Source organism: Notechis scutatus, chromosome 3, assembly GCF_049901735.1.
Source record: "Notechis scutatus isolate UNSWTSFEM ecotype Mainland chromosome 3, rNotScu1.2, whole genome shotgun sequence".
In the NCBI taxonomy this organism is placed as follows: Eukaryota; Metazoa; Chordata; class Lepidosauria; order Squamata; family Elapidae; genus Notechis; species Notechis scutatus.
In genome coordinates, this window is record NC_142011.1 from 95,475,719 (window position 1) to 95,489,183 (window position 13,465).

The window sequence follows — 13,465 nt, forward strand, 5'->3', positions numbered from 1 at the left end:
GGAGGAATATGAATAAAAATAGGTGGTCAATCTTTAACATCATCGAACAAGAAGATTTACCTGTCCCAAATCCTTGGGAAGTTCTTAATAGATAAAGAAAGATTAGTTGATTGCAAAATGACTTTTTATCATTTATCAACCAGTTATTTACCTAGCTATTTATCAACCATTGATCTTGGGGATTATTACTGACCACATTGGAGAACCCTGCCCTAAACTGCTGCTCTGTTCTCACTTTGCTGCTTAACTTAATGTGATTTTACAATACTCAGGGGAAAAAGAGAATGAAATTAGGGCCCAAATTTAAGAACCACCAATACTGAAGTCATAAGGTGATTTCAGTCTGAAACAAAGATAGCCAACTGCGTTTCAATTCTTCCCCAAGGGGAGCGGCCAGAATGAACAAAGCACCTGTACGGACTCATTGCATACTTGCCGAATGTATGAACTGGATACAGGACTACATAATAGCTACACCAAACTTCGCTGCAAAAATAGTTTATTACAGCCCTTAGCAGGTATTATCATAAAGCAGGATAATATTTTTCCAACCTTTTCACTTGTCTATTACTTATTGCTTCATATAGATGCTGGTATTTTATAATGGGAGGCACCCACAAACCACCAAACTATCAGGGCTGCCATCCACATAATTGATATTGTCACAAAGAGACAGCAAGGTTTGGCCTCTCCACCGCATTGCAAAACCATGCCCATTTGTCTGCACTAATCTGACTATAAACAGCAGATGGCTTGTGCAACAAAACTCCTCAATACATATGGCTCATTTTACTCCATAGACTGATTCCCTACCTACCTGCTGTTGATTCTTCATTCCAAGCCTTGAAGCAAGCCCTTTCTACTGCCCCTGCGCTTGGTCTTCCCAACTATTCCAAACCCTTTACTCTCTCTATTGCTATGAGTGAGAAGCCTTTGCTCTAGGGGTTCTTACTCAGTCCTCTGGCAATGCCCCGCGACCTATTGTACAATTTTCTACTGCTTTGGAGCCCAGTAGCGGTAGGCTTGCCCCATGCCTACGAGCCATTGCTGCTGCCACCTTATTAGTCAACCGCTCTGCTGACCTAGTTCTAGGTCACACCTTAATAATAGCTGTTCCTCACCCCATCTCTGCCTTACTTTCTCATACTAAAACTAAATTTCTGTCTTCCTCTTGCTTGACTCGCTATGAGGCCACACTCTCTTCTTCTTCTCATATTTCTGTCCATTGTTGTCCCTCTTAAATCCTGCCTCACTCTTGCCTTTTCTCACTCTGTATCAAAATTGTATTTTCAGATTTCTTCTAGTACTCCAGGTGCTGTGCAGACTATCTGTGATGCTTCACTAGAGAAGGAACCTTCACTTTTCCCTGGGTACTATTAGCTATCTTCCACAGCCTTTCAATTTGGGCCATCTAACCAACTTTAGAAGGATTGTTTTTCTGTAAAGCTAAACTACACTTTGTTTTGTCAAGCTTAAAACAGACCTGGCATCAGGCTGCTTATGTACCTGAAAAGGGCAGTTTCATGAATACCCGATCCATTGACTTCTGTATTTCCCAGGATCATCCCTATCATTGAAAAGTGTAAGAATTTCACCAGTGTGTTAGCAGGTAATGTAGCAGTTACTTTCACCTCTCTGGCCCTCCTTATCATCTTATAGAGGAATATCCCTAGTTTTCTACTGCATTGTTGTTTTGCAATACCCACAGCATACTTCAAAGTACACTTGCCACTTTGTGACAGAATTTCTACAAACTGGAATGAAAGAGACCTGAGCATTTCTTCTAGACCGGGAAGATAAATAGATAACAGATAATCAGAGTTGGAATATTTGAGGGCTGCCACAGAAAGAAAGGGGTCATGTAGTCCAACCCTGTGCCCAAGCAGGAGACCCTCACATTATTTCTGACAGATGGCAATCCAATCTCTTCTTGAAAGTGTCAAGTGATGGCACTCCAACAATTTCTGAGGGCAAGCTGTACCATTGGGTGATTGTTCTCACTGTCAGAAAGTTTCTCCTTATTTCCTGATTAAGTCTCTCCTTGTTCAGTTCCCATCCATTATTCCTTGTCTGGCCTACAGGTGCTTTAGAAAATAGCTTGACCCCTTCCTCTCAAATATTGGAAGACCTCTATCATGTTTCTCCTGGTACTTCTCTTCACTAGACTAGCCAAGCCCAGTTCCTGTAACTGTTCTTGATATGCCTTTAGTCTCCAGTCCCCTAATTATCCTGGTTGTTCTTCTCTGAACTTTTCTAGAGTATCAACATCTTTTTTTATAATGTGGTGAACAAAACTGGATGTAGTACTCTAAGTGTGGTCTTACTAAGACTTTACAGAGTGGTATTAGTATCTCACTTGATCTCGATTGTATCCTCTGTTAATGCAACTTAGGATTGCATTAGCTTTTTTGGCTGCTGCTGCACATTGCTGGCTCATATTTAGCTAGTTGTCCACCAAGACCCAAGATCCCTCTCACAGTTACTACTATTGAGCCTGGTTTCACCCAGTCTATATGTGTAATTTTGGTTTTTCTTGCCCAAGTGTAGGACTTCACTTTTCTCTACATTGAATCTCATTTTGTTAAATATGGCCCAGTGTTCTAATCTGTCAAGATCCATCTGGATCTTCAGCCTATCTTCTTGGGTGTTAGCTATTCCTGCCAGCTTAGTATCATCTGCAAATTTGCAGGTTCCCTTCTCTTCCCTTATCTGTTGTTGTTAATGAAGTTGTTAATGAAGATATTGAAGAGTACTGGGCCTAAGATGGAACCTTGTGGCACCCCATTGCTTGCTTCCCCCTATGTAGACTTAGACCCATTAAGGACTACTCACTGAGTATGGTTTGTCAGCCAGTTGGAAATCTATCTGATGGTGGTGCTATCTATCCCACTTTTTCTAGCTTACCAAAAAGTAGGTTGTGGTCTACTTTGTCGAATGTCTTGCTGAAATCTAGTATATCATGTCCACAGTATTTTGCTGGTTTCCTAATTTAGTCACTATGTTGAAGAATGAAATAAGATTGGTTGGTATGATCTGTTTTTAACAAATCTGTGCTGACTGCTAGTTATTACTTTACTTGTTTCTAGATGTTGGCAGATCTGTTTTTTTATTATCTTTCCCAGTATCTTCCTGGGTATTGATGTTAGGATGATTAGTCTGTAGTTTCCTGGGTCTGTTTTTTTCCCCTTTTTTGAAGATGGGAACCACATCAGCTCTTTTCCAGTCCTCTGGTAGTTCCCCGTGCTCCAGAATTTTTGAAAGATACGGTGCAGTGGTTCTGAGATTACCTCTGCCAGCTCCTTTAAAATGCAAGCTTTCAAACTTTCAAACACGCGTCATAATAGCATCATCACATGACATATCGACTTTTTTTCCCTTTTGCTAAACCGGGAAGGATGGGCTAGCATGTGATGCATCTGGCCCATAAGCCACAAGTTTGACACACCCTGTTCTAAACTAAGACTGATAAATCTTTGTTCCAAAGTAGCACCATTGGTAGATTGCTAGGCAGGAAAATGGCCAGAAGCTTCAACAATCACCCTTCGGCCCTTCCAGAGTTTGTCAAACAGGTTATTTTGGATGGATATTAATTAACTCAGACCCCTGAAAATTCAGTTCAGTCCTTACAGTCTCAGATGGCTAATGAATTACTGGTTAGTGATAGCATGAGCAAGTTTTCTATACTGTAGCATCATGCTATTTTTCTATCTGTATCTTGTTTTTCCTTATTTTATGGTGGAACAATTTATGATTATTAGAAAAGACTTTAGGATTGTTTTTAATGAAAAATTACAGAAACATACTGTAACTACTGATAACTATAATAAACTATTCTCCTACCATCATAATTATCTCACCTCCTCTAGCATAATTATAATAATATTATTCATAAATAATGAAGCAATTTCTGCGCTAGAAAGAAACTCTATAGAAAAAGTTACTTACGCTACAGACAGGAGGAGGATTCCCAATCATTTGCAGTGCATTTGGAACTCTTTCTCGGCCTCAAGGACAAAGCCTTCATTACATGTTGTCTCAATTACATCATTGTATGCATATTGAGCTCGCTCAGGTCGAAACTGGCCATTCCTCACTCTCTGAGGGGAACACTGAATTTCTATGGAGGAATATGAATAAAAATAGGTGGTCAATCTTTAACATCATCGAACAAGAAGATTTATCTATCCCAAATCCTCGGAAGTTCTTAAAAGATGAAGAAAGATTAGTTGATTTTTTTTTTTACTAATTTTCATCATCTTTTTCATCAAAAGTCATCAAATGACTTTTTATCATTTATCACCAGTTATTTACCTAGCCATTTATCAACCATTGATCTCCATTTATCAATGGTTGAAAATGGCTAGGTAAACAACTGGGGATTATTACTGTAATTATTACAGTAATAACTGGGGATTATTACTGACCACATTGGGGGACCCTGCCCTAAACTGCTGCTCTGTTGTCACTTTGCTGCTTAGCTTAATGATTTTACAATACTCAGGGAAAAAGAGAGTGAAATGTGCTCCAAATGTAAGAACCACCAATACTAAAGTCATAAGGTGATTTCAATCTGAAACAAAGATAGCCAACTGATTTGTGGATCAATTATGTCCTTTGCACATATCTTCAAAATAGATTGAGTTGTCCCCTTTGTGGAACTATCACCCAAATTTTCCCTAAAAGAAACAATTATTTTTTCTACATTTTGTGCATTAAACATAAAGTGTCTTGATGAATTATGTTCCTCTCTCCAAGAAATCCTACATGCAACATTCATTCCTATTTGGCCCCACATTTATTGCCAAGCCATATTATTTATGATAGATTGCAGACAGAAGCAAATGTTTGCTCAAAATGATTTTCAGAAGAATAAGGTCCTTCTTTGAAGAAAGATACTTGCTAAGTCTTATCAATTAAAATTAAAGGAAGTATAATATGCCATTTAGCCCCACAAGTTCCAGGAAACTATGATCCCTGAGTTTTTAATTAATCAGGGATTATTAAAATGTTGAAATTATAGACTTAGTGGCTGTATTTAAATTATCCCTTAACCAATTTTAGAAGGATTTTTTTCTGTAAAAGCTAAGCAGGAGAATTACACTTCGTTTTGTCAAGCTTAAAACAAACCTGGCATCAGGATGCTTATGTACCTTGAAAGGGCAGTTTCATGAATACCTGATCCATTGACTTCTGTATTTCCCAGGATCATCCTATCATTGAAAAGTGTAAGAATTTCACTGGTGTGTTAGCAGGTAATGTAGCAGTTACTTTCACCTCTCTGGCCCTCCTTATCATCTTATAGAGGAATATCCCTAGTTTTCTACTGCATTGTTGTTTTGCACACTCCACAGCATACTTCAAAGTACACTTGCCACTCTGTGACAGCATTCCCTTACAAACTGGAATGAAAGAGACCTGAGCATTTATTCTAGAACAGGAGTGCCAAACTCGTGTCATCACAATGTCATTGGATGACATATCAGGACTTTTTTCCACATCACTAAACCGGGCAGGGGTGGGGCCAGCACGTGATGCATCTGACCCATGGGCCGCGAATTTGACACCCCTGTTCTAGACGAAGACTAATAAATCTTTATTTCAAAGTAGCATCATTGGTAAATTGAATTTTAAATCATTAGTAAATTGAAATTGCAGGAAAATGACCAGAAGCTTCAACAATCACCCTTCTTCCTTCCAGAGTTTGTCAAATAGGTTATTTTTGGATGGATATTAATTAATCAGACCCCTGAAGATTCAGTTCAATCCTTACAGTCTCAGATGGCTAATGAATTACTGGTTAGTGATAGCATGGAGCAAGTTTTCTATACTGTAGCGTTTTTCTATCTGTATCTTGTTTTTCCTTATTTTATGGTGGAACAATTTTATGATTATTAGAAAAGACTTTAGGATTGTTTTTAATGAAAAAATTACAGAAACATACTGTAACTACTGATAACTATAATAAACTATTCTCCTACCATCATAATTATCTCACCTCATCTAGCATAATTATAATAATATTATTCATAAATAATGAAGCAATTTCTGCACTAGAAAGAAACTTCATAGAAAAAGTTACTTACGTTTACAGACAGGAAGAGGAGGATTCCAACTTCTTTCAGTGCATTTGGAACTCTTTCCTCGGCCTTCAAGGGCAAAGCCTTCATTACATGTTGTATCAATTACATCATTGTATGTATATTGATCTTGTCTAGGTTGAACCTGGCCATTCCTCACTTCTGGAGGGGAACACTGAATTTCTATGGAGGAATATGAATAAAAATAGGTGGTCAATCTTTAACATCATCGAACAAGAAGATTTACCTGTCCCAAATCCTTGGGAAGTTCTTAATAGATAAAGAAAGATTAGTTGATTGCAAAATGACTTTTTATCATTTATCAACCAGTTATTTACTTAGCTATTTATCAACCATTGATCTTGGGGATTATTACTGACCACATTGGAGAACCCTGCCCTAAACTGCTGCTCTGTTCTCACTTTGCTGCTTAGCTTAATGTGATTTTACAATACTCAGGGGAAAAAGAGAATGAAATTAGGGCCCAAATTTAAGAACCACCAATACTGAAGTCATAAGGTGATTTCAGTCTGAAACAAAGATAGCCAACTGCGTTTCAATTCTTCCCATAGAAGGAGCGGCCAGAAATGAACAAAGCACCTGTAGGGACTCATTGCATACTTGCCGAATGTATGAACTGGATACAGGACTACATAATAGCTACACCAAACTTCGCTTGCAAAAATTAGTTTATTACAGCCCTTAGCAGGTATTATCATAAAGCAGGATAATATTTCCCTTTTTCCAACCTTTTCACTTGTCTATTACTTATTGCTTCATATAGATGCTGGTATTTTATAATGGGAGGCACCCACAAACCACCAAACTATCAGGGCTGCCATCCACATAATTGAAAGTCCCCTTGATATTGCCGCAAAGAGACAGCAAGGTTTGGCCTCTCCACCGCATTGCAAAACCATGCCCATTTGTCTGCACTAATCTGACTATAAACAGCAGATGGCTTGTGCAACAAAAACTCCTCAATACATATGGCTCATTTTACTCCATAGACTGATTCCCTACCTACCTGCTGCTGATTCTTCATTCCAAGCCTGGAAGCAAGCCCTTTCTACTGCCCCTGCGCTTGGTCTTCCCAACTATTCCAAACCCTTTACTCTCTATTGCTATGAGTGAGAAGCCTTTGCTCTAGGGGTTCTTACTCAGTCCTCTGGCAATGCCCAGCGACCTATTGTACAATTTTCTACTGCTTTGGAGCCTGTAGCGGTAGGCTTGCCCCCATGCCTATGAGCCATTGCTGCTGCCACCTTATTAGTCAACCGCTCTGCTGACCTAGTTCTAGGTCACACCTTAATAATAGCTGTTCCTCACCCCATCTCTGCCTTACTTTCTCATACTAAAACTAAATTTCTGTCTTCCTCTTGCTTGACTCACTATGAGGCCACACTCCTCTCTTCTTCTCATATTTCTGTCCATTGTTGTCCCTCTTTAAATCCTGCCTCACTCTTGCCTATAACTTCTGATGGAGAACCCCATGATTGTGAATTTCTGTGCTCCGTACTTTCCAAACCTTGTCAGGATCTATTGGACATTCCCATTCTCAATTGTGATTTTGTTTTGTTTGCTGATGGCTCTTACTATCACTCTCCTACTGGTGTCCTAGTGAGTGGCTTTTCTGTCTGTTCCCCCTTTGAGCCTTTGACCTCAGGCCCCTGCCTGGTATCAGGTCTGCACAAGCCGCTGAACTGCTGGCCGCTCTGCCACCATCTACATGGACAGTCATTATGCATTATGGAGTAGTTCATGACTTTGGTCAACTGTGGCAATTGTGGGGATTTCTCACTGCTCTAGACTCCCCCATCAAGAATACTCCATATGTGAAGGACCTGTTAGAAGTGCTCCTGTGACAGTAGTCAAATGCGTTTTCTACCTATCTTCCACTGATGAAATAGCCCTTGGCAATTCTCTTGCTGATGCTATGGCAAAAAAGGCTGCTTTAAACACCCCCGATCCCACCTCATTCTCCTTTGTCCTGTGGACCCTTCCCATCTTTTGCTCTGCTTGAGGATTTACTTAATGCTCAGGCCTCTTCTCCATCTGCTGAGCACCGGGCTGTTCTCCTGATGACTCCAACATTTGGCACCGCCCTGATGGTTGACCTGTGTGCCCCAGGTCATTGCTACCCTACATTGTTTGTCTCCAAGAGGGAGTGTTCTCATCCATCAACAAAGAATGGTTTGGCGCAGAAGTACATGTCATGGCTAAACAAATTTGCTCCACCTGCTCCTTTTGCCAACAATACAATGTGGGTCGCTCCACTCTCACCACTCCTGGATCCCACCCCCCACCATGGGGACCCTTTGTACACATGCAAATGGACTTTATTCAATTACCCAAATGTTGCAGTTATGAATATGTCTTAGTTCTAGTCTATATGTACAGTGCTTGGGTTGAGGCCTATATATGTGTCAAAGCTGATGCTATTACAGTTCCTAATTGCCTCTTAAAAGAATCCATATTTCATTTTGGTATCCCAATATATTTAGAAAATGATAGAAGGACTCACTTTGCAAACCAGGTAATCAAGGAGGTATGCAAAGCCCTCCAAATTGACCAAAGACTTCATTGTAATAATCACCCGCAATTGAGTAAAAAGTGTGAATGTTCAAACTCAACCTTAAAGAATAAAATTGCCATATTATGCGAGGAAACTAACCTGAAATGGCCAGATTATCTCCCACTAGCTTTGATGTCTATGAGAATGACACCCTCAAAAACTACAGGCCTCTCTCCTCATGAAATAATAACAGGATGCCCCATGTGGATGCCTGCATCTCTTCCATCCATGGGTCAGTTGGCTGATATCCATGTCTTGGACAGTATCATGCTAGACTATTGTCATGCTCTCATTGTCACCCTTAAGTCCTGTCATTCACAAATTGTGGCTGCTCTTCCCAAAGAGATTCTCCACCCTAGTGCCTGGTGACTGGGTTGTGGTCAAGGTATTTCAACGGAAAAACTGTTTGACTTCACGTTCCAGATCCTACTGGCTACTAACAAAGCTGTAAAGTGTCAAGGCCTGCCTTCCTGGGTGCACGCATGGCACTGTAAGAAGGTACCTAGCCCAGTATATTCCTTCCATTTCTCATTTAATCATTCCTCAACTTATGATTTTGTTCCACTTGTTGTAATCATTCTATTCATGTGCCATGAAAAGAGTAGGTCTGCTCAGGTGCTAGCAAATTTCCCTGCATGTGTTCCTATAGGCTCATCTACATTTTCTGTTTCTCTTGAAGCAAAGAGGCCTCCCCTAAGAGTTCATTGAGACTATGAATACACGGTGTTGTCTCCAAACTGCCCCTGTCCCATTGCAAGAATCAGCTCTGCCTGTCATTTCTCACTCTGTATCAAAATTGTATTTTCAGATTTCTTCTAGTACTCCAGGTGCTGTGCAGTCTATCTGTGATGCTTCACTAGAGAAGGAACCTTCACTTTTTCCTGGGTACTATTAGCTATCTTCCACAGCCTTTTCAATTTGGGCCATCTAACCAACTTTAGAAGGATTGTTTTTCTGTAAAGCTAAACTACACTTTGTTTTGTCAAGCTTAAAACAGACCTGGCATCAGGCTGCTTATGTACCTGAAAAGGGCAGTTTCATGAATACCCGATCCATTGACTTCTGTATTTCCCAGCATCATCCTATCATTGAAAAGTGTAAGAATTTCACCAGTGTGTTAGCAGGTAATGTAGCAGTTACTTTCACCTCTCTGGCCCTCCTTATCATCTTATAGAGGAATATCCCTAGTTTTCTACTGCATTGTTGTTTTGCACACTCCACAGCATACTTCAAAGTACACTTGCCACTTTGTGACAGAATTTCCTTACAAACTGGAATGAAAGAGACCTGAGCATTTCTTCTAGACCGGGGAAGATAAATAGATAACAGATAATCAGAGTTGGAATATTTGAGGGGCTGCCACAGAAAGAAAGGGGTCATCTAGTCCAACCCTGTGCCCAAGCAGGAGACCCTACACTATTTCTGACAGATGGGAGTCCAATCTCTTCTTGAAAGTGTCAAGTGATGGCACTCCAACAATTTCTGAGGGCAAGCTGTACCATTGGTTGATTGTTCTCACTGTCAGAAAGATTCTTATTTCCTGATTAAGTCTCTCCTTGTTCAGTTCCCATCCATTATTCCTTGTCTGGCCTACAGGTGCTTTAGAAAATAGCTTGACCCCTTCCTCTCAAATATTGGAAGACCTCTATCATGTTTCTCCTGGTACTTCTCTTCACTAGACTAGCCAAGCCCAGTTCCTGTAACTGTTCTTGATATGCCTTTGTCTCCAGTCCCCTAATTATCCTGGTTGTTCTTCTCTGAACTTTTTCTAGAGTATCAACATCTTTTTTATAATGTGGTGAACAAAACTGGATGTAGTACTCTAAGTGTGGTCTTACTAAGACTTTATAGAGTGGTATTAGTATCTCACTTGATCTCGATTGTATCCCTCTGTTAATGCAACTTAGGATTGCATTAGCTTTTTTGGCTGCTGCTGCACATTGCTGGCTCATATTTAGCTAGTTGTCCACCAAGACTCCAAGATCCCTCTCACAGTTACTACTATTGAGCCTGGTTTCACCCAGTCTATATGTGTAATTTTGGTTTTTCTTGCCCAAGTGTAGGACTTCACTTTTCTCTACATTGAATCTCATTTTGTTAAATATGGCCCAGTGTTCTAATCTGTCAAAATCCATCTGGATCTTCAGCCTATCTTCTTGGGTGTTAGCTATTCCTGCCAGCTTAGTATCATCTGCAAATTTGGTAGGTTCCCTTCTCTTCCCTTATCTGTTGTTGTTAATGAAGTTGTTAATGAAGATATTGAAGAGTACTGGGCCTAAGATGGAACCTTGTGGCACCCCATTGCTTGCTTCCCCCCATGTAGACTTAGACCCATTAAGGACTACTCGTTGAGTATGGTTTGTCAGCCAGTTGCAAATCTATCTGATGGTGGTGCTATCTATCCCACTTTTTTCTAGCTTACCAAAAAGTAGGTTGTGGTCTACTTTGTCGAATGTCTTGCTGAAATCTAGTATATCATGTCCACAGTATTTTGCTGGTCTACTAATTTAGTCACTATGTTGAAGAATGAAATAAGATTGGTTGGTATGATCTGTTTTTAACAAATCTGTGCTGACTGCTAGTTATTACTTTACTTGTTTCTAGATGTTGGCAGATCTGTTTTTTTATTATCTTTCCCAGTATCTTCCTGGGTATTGATGTTAGGCTGATTAGTCTGTAGTTTCCTGGGTCTGGTTTTTTCCCCTTTTTTGAAGATGGGAACCACATCAGCTCTTTTCCAGTCCTCTGGTAGTTCCCCGGTGCTCCAGAATTTTTGAAAGATACGGTGCAGTGGTTCTGAGATGACTTCTGCCAGCTCCTTTAAAATGCAAGCTTTCAAACTTTCAAACACGCGTCACAATAGCATCATCACATGACATATCGGGACTTTTTTCCCCTTTGCTAAACCGGGAAGGGATGGGGCTAGCATGTGATGCATCTGGCCCATGGGCCACAAGTTTGACACCCCTGTTCTAAACTAAGACTGATAAATCTTTGTTCCAAAGTAGCACCATTGGTAGATTGCTAGGCAGGAAAATGGCCAGAAGCTTCAACAATCACCCTTCGTCCTTCCAGAGTTTGTCAAATAGGTTATTTTTGGATGGATATTAATTAATCAGACCCCTGAAAATTCAGTTCAGTCCTTACAGTCTCAGATGGCTAATGAATTACTGGTTAGTGATAGCATGGAGCAAGTTTTCTATACTGTAGCATCATGCTATTTTTCTATCTGTATCTTGTTTTTCCTTATTTTATGGTGGAACAATTTTATGATTATTAGAAAAGACTTTAGGATTGTTTTTAATGAAAAAATTACAGAAACATACTGTAACTACTGATAACTATAATAAACTATTCTCCTACCATCATAATTATCTCACCTCCTCTAGCATAATTATAATAATATTATTCATAAATAATGAAGCAATTTCTGCACTAGAAAGAAACGTTATAGAAAAAGTTACTTACGTTTACAGACAGGAGGAGGATTCCAATCACTTGCAGTGCATTTGGAAAACTTTCCTCGGCCTTCAAGGACAAAGCCTTCATTACATGTTGTCTCAATTACATCATTGTATGCATATTGAGCTCGTCTAGGTCGAAACTGGCCATTCCTCACTTCTGGAGGGAAACACTGAATTTCTATGGAGGAATATGAATAAAAATAGGTGGTCAATCTTTAACATCATCGAACAAGAAGATTTATCTATCCCAAATCCTCGGGAAGTTCTTAAAAGATGAAGAAAGATTAGTTGATTTTTTTTTTTACTAATTTTCATCATCTTTTTCATCAAAAGTCATCAAATGACTTTTTATCATTTATCGACCAGTTATTTACCTAGCCATTTATCAACCATTGATCTCCATTTATCAATGGTTGAAAAATGGCTAGGTAAATAACTGGGGATTATTGCTGTAATTATTACAGTAATAACTGGGGATTATTACTGACCACATTGGGGAACCCTGCCCTAAACTGCTGCTCTGTTGTCACTTTGCTGCTTAGCTTAATGTGATTTTACAATACTCAGGGGAAAAAGAGAGTGAAATTCGTGCCCAAATGTGAGAACCACCAATACTAAAGTCATAAGGTGATTTCAATCTGAAACAAAGATAGCCAACTGATTTGTGGATCAATTATGTCCTTTGCACATATCTTCAAAATAGATTGAGTTGTCCCCTTGTGGAACTATCACCCAAATTTTCCCTAAAAGAAACAATTATTTTTTCTACATTTTGTGCATTAAACATAAAGTGTCTTGATGAATTATGTTCCTCTCTCCAAGAAATCCTACATGCAACATTCATTCCTATTTGGCCCCACATTTATTGCCAAGCCATATTATTTATGATAGATTGCAGACAGAAGTAAATGTTTGCCTCAAATGATTTTCAGAAGAATAAGGTCCTTCTTTGAAGAAAGACATTTCTAAGTCTTATCAATTAAAATTAAAGGAAGTATAATATGCCATTTAGCTCCACAAGTTCCAGGAAACTATGATCCCTGAGTTTTTAATTAATCAGGGATTATTAAAATGTTGAAATTATAGACTTAGTGGCTGTATTTAAATTATCCCTTTAAAACTAATTATAGCTAGTTTAGGAAATCAATTCAGCGTAAATAATCCATACATTTAGAGGAAAATTGAGACAATATTTTCTTTTACTTGTTAAGAAAAGGAAGGATGAGTCTTCTAAGACAATACTTGCTATTCTAGTTTTCTGTATGTCTCATAAAAACAAAATCAAACAAAAACATACAAAGACTTCTTTCCCAACTTTACCACAAGGTTTTTAACCAGATTAGATTGAT

General features: G+C 39.2%; 1 protein-coding gene across 21 annotated transcripts in view; it reads right to left on the reverse strand.

Moving 5' to 3' along the window:
- Window positions 1-13,465, reverse strand: part of CFH (complement factor H) — a 170,342-nt gene that overhangs the window by 126,808 nt on the left and 30,069 nt on the right. For 8 of the 21 annotated variants that reach the window (XM_087960797.1, XM_087960794.1, XM_087960801.1 and 5 more), the window contains exons 7-8: window positions 12,121-12,294; window positions 6,084-6,260 (exon numbers count right to left, since the gene is read on the reverse strand). In XM_087960797.1, the coding sequence (XP_087816923.1) occupies window positions 6,084-6,260; window positions 12,121-12,294 (351 nt within the window). The remainder of the gene's footprint in view (window positions 1-6,083; window positions 6,261-12,120; window positions 12,295-13,465) is intronic. The other 13 variants (XM_087960814.1, XM_087960812.1, XM_087960810.1 and 10 more) reach the window with 2 other exon arrangements.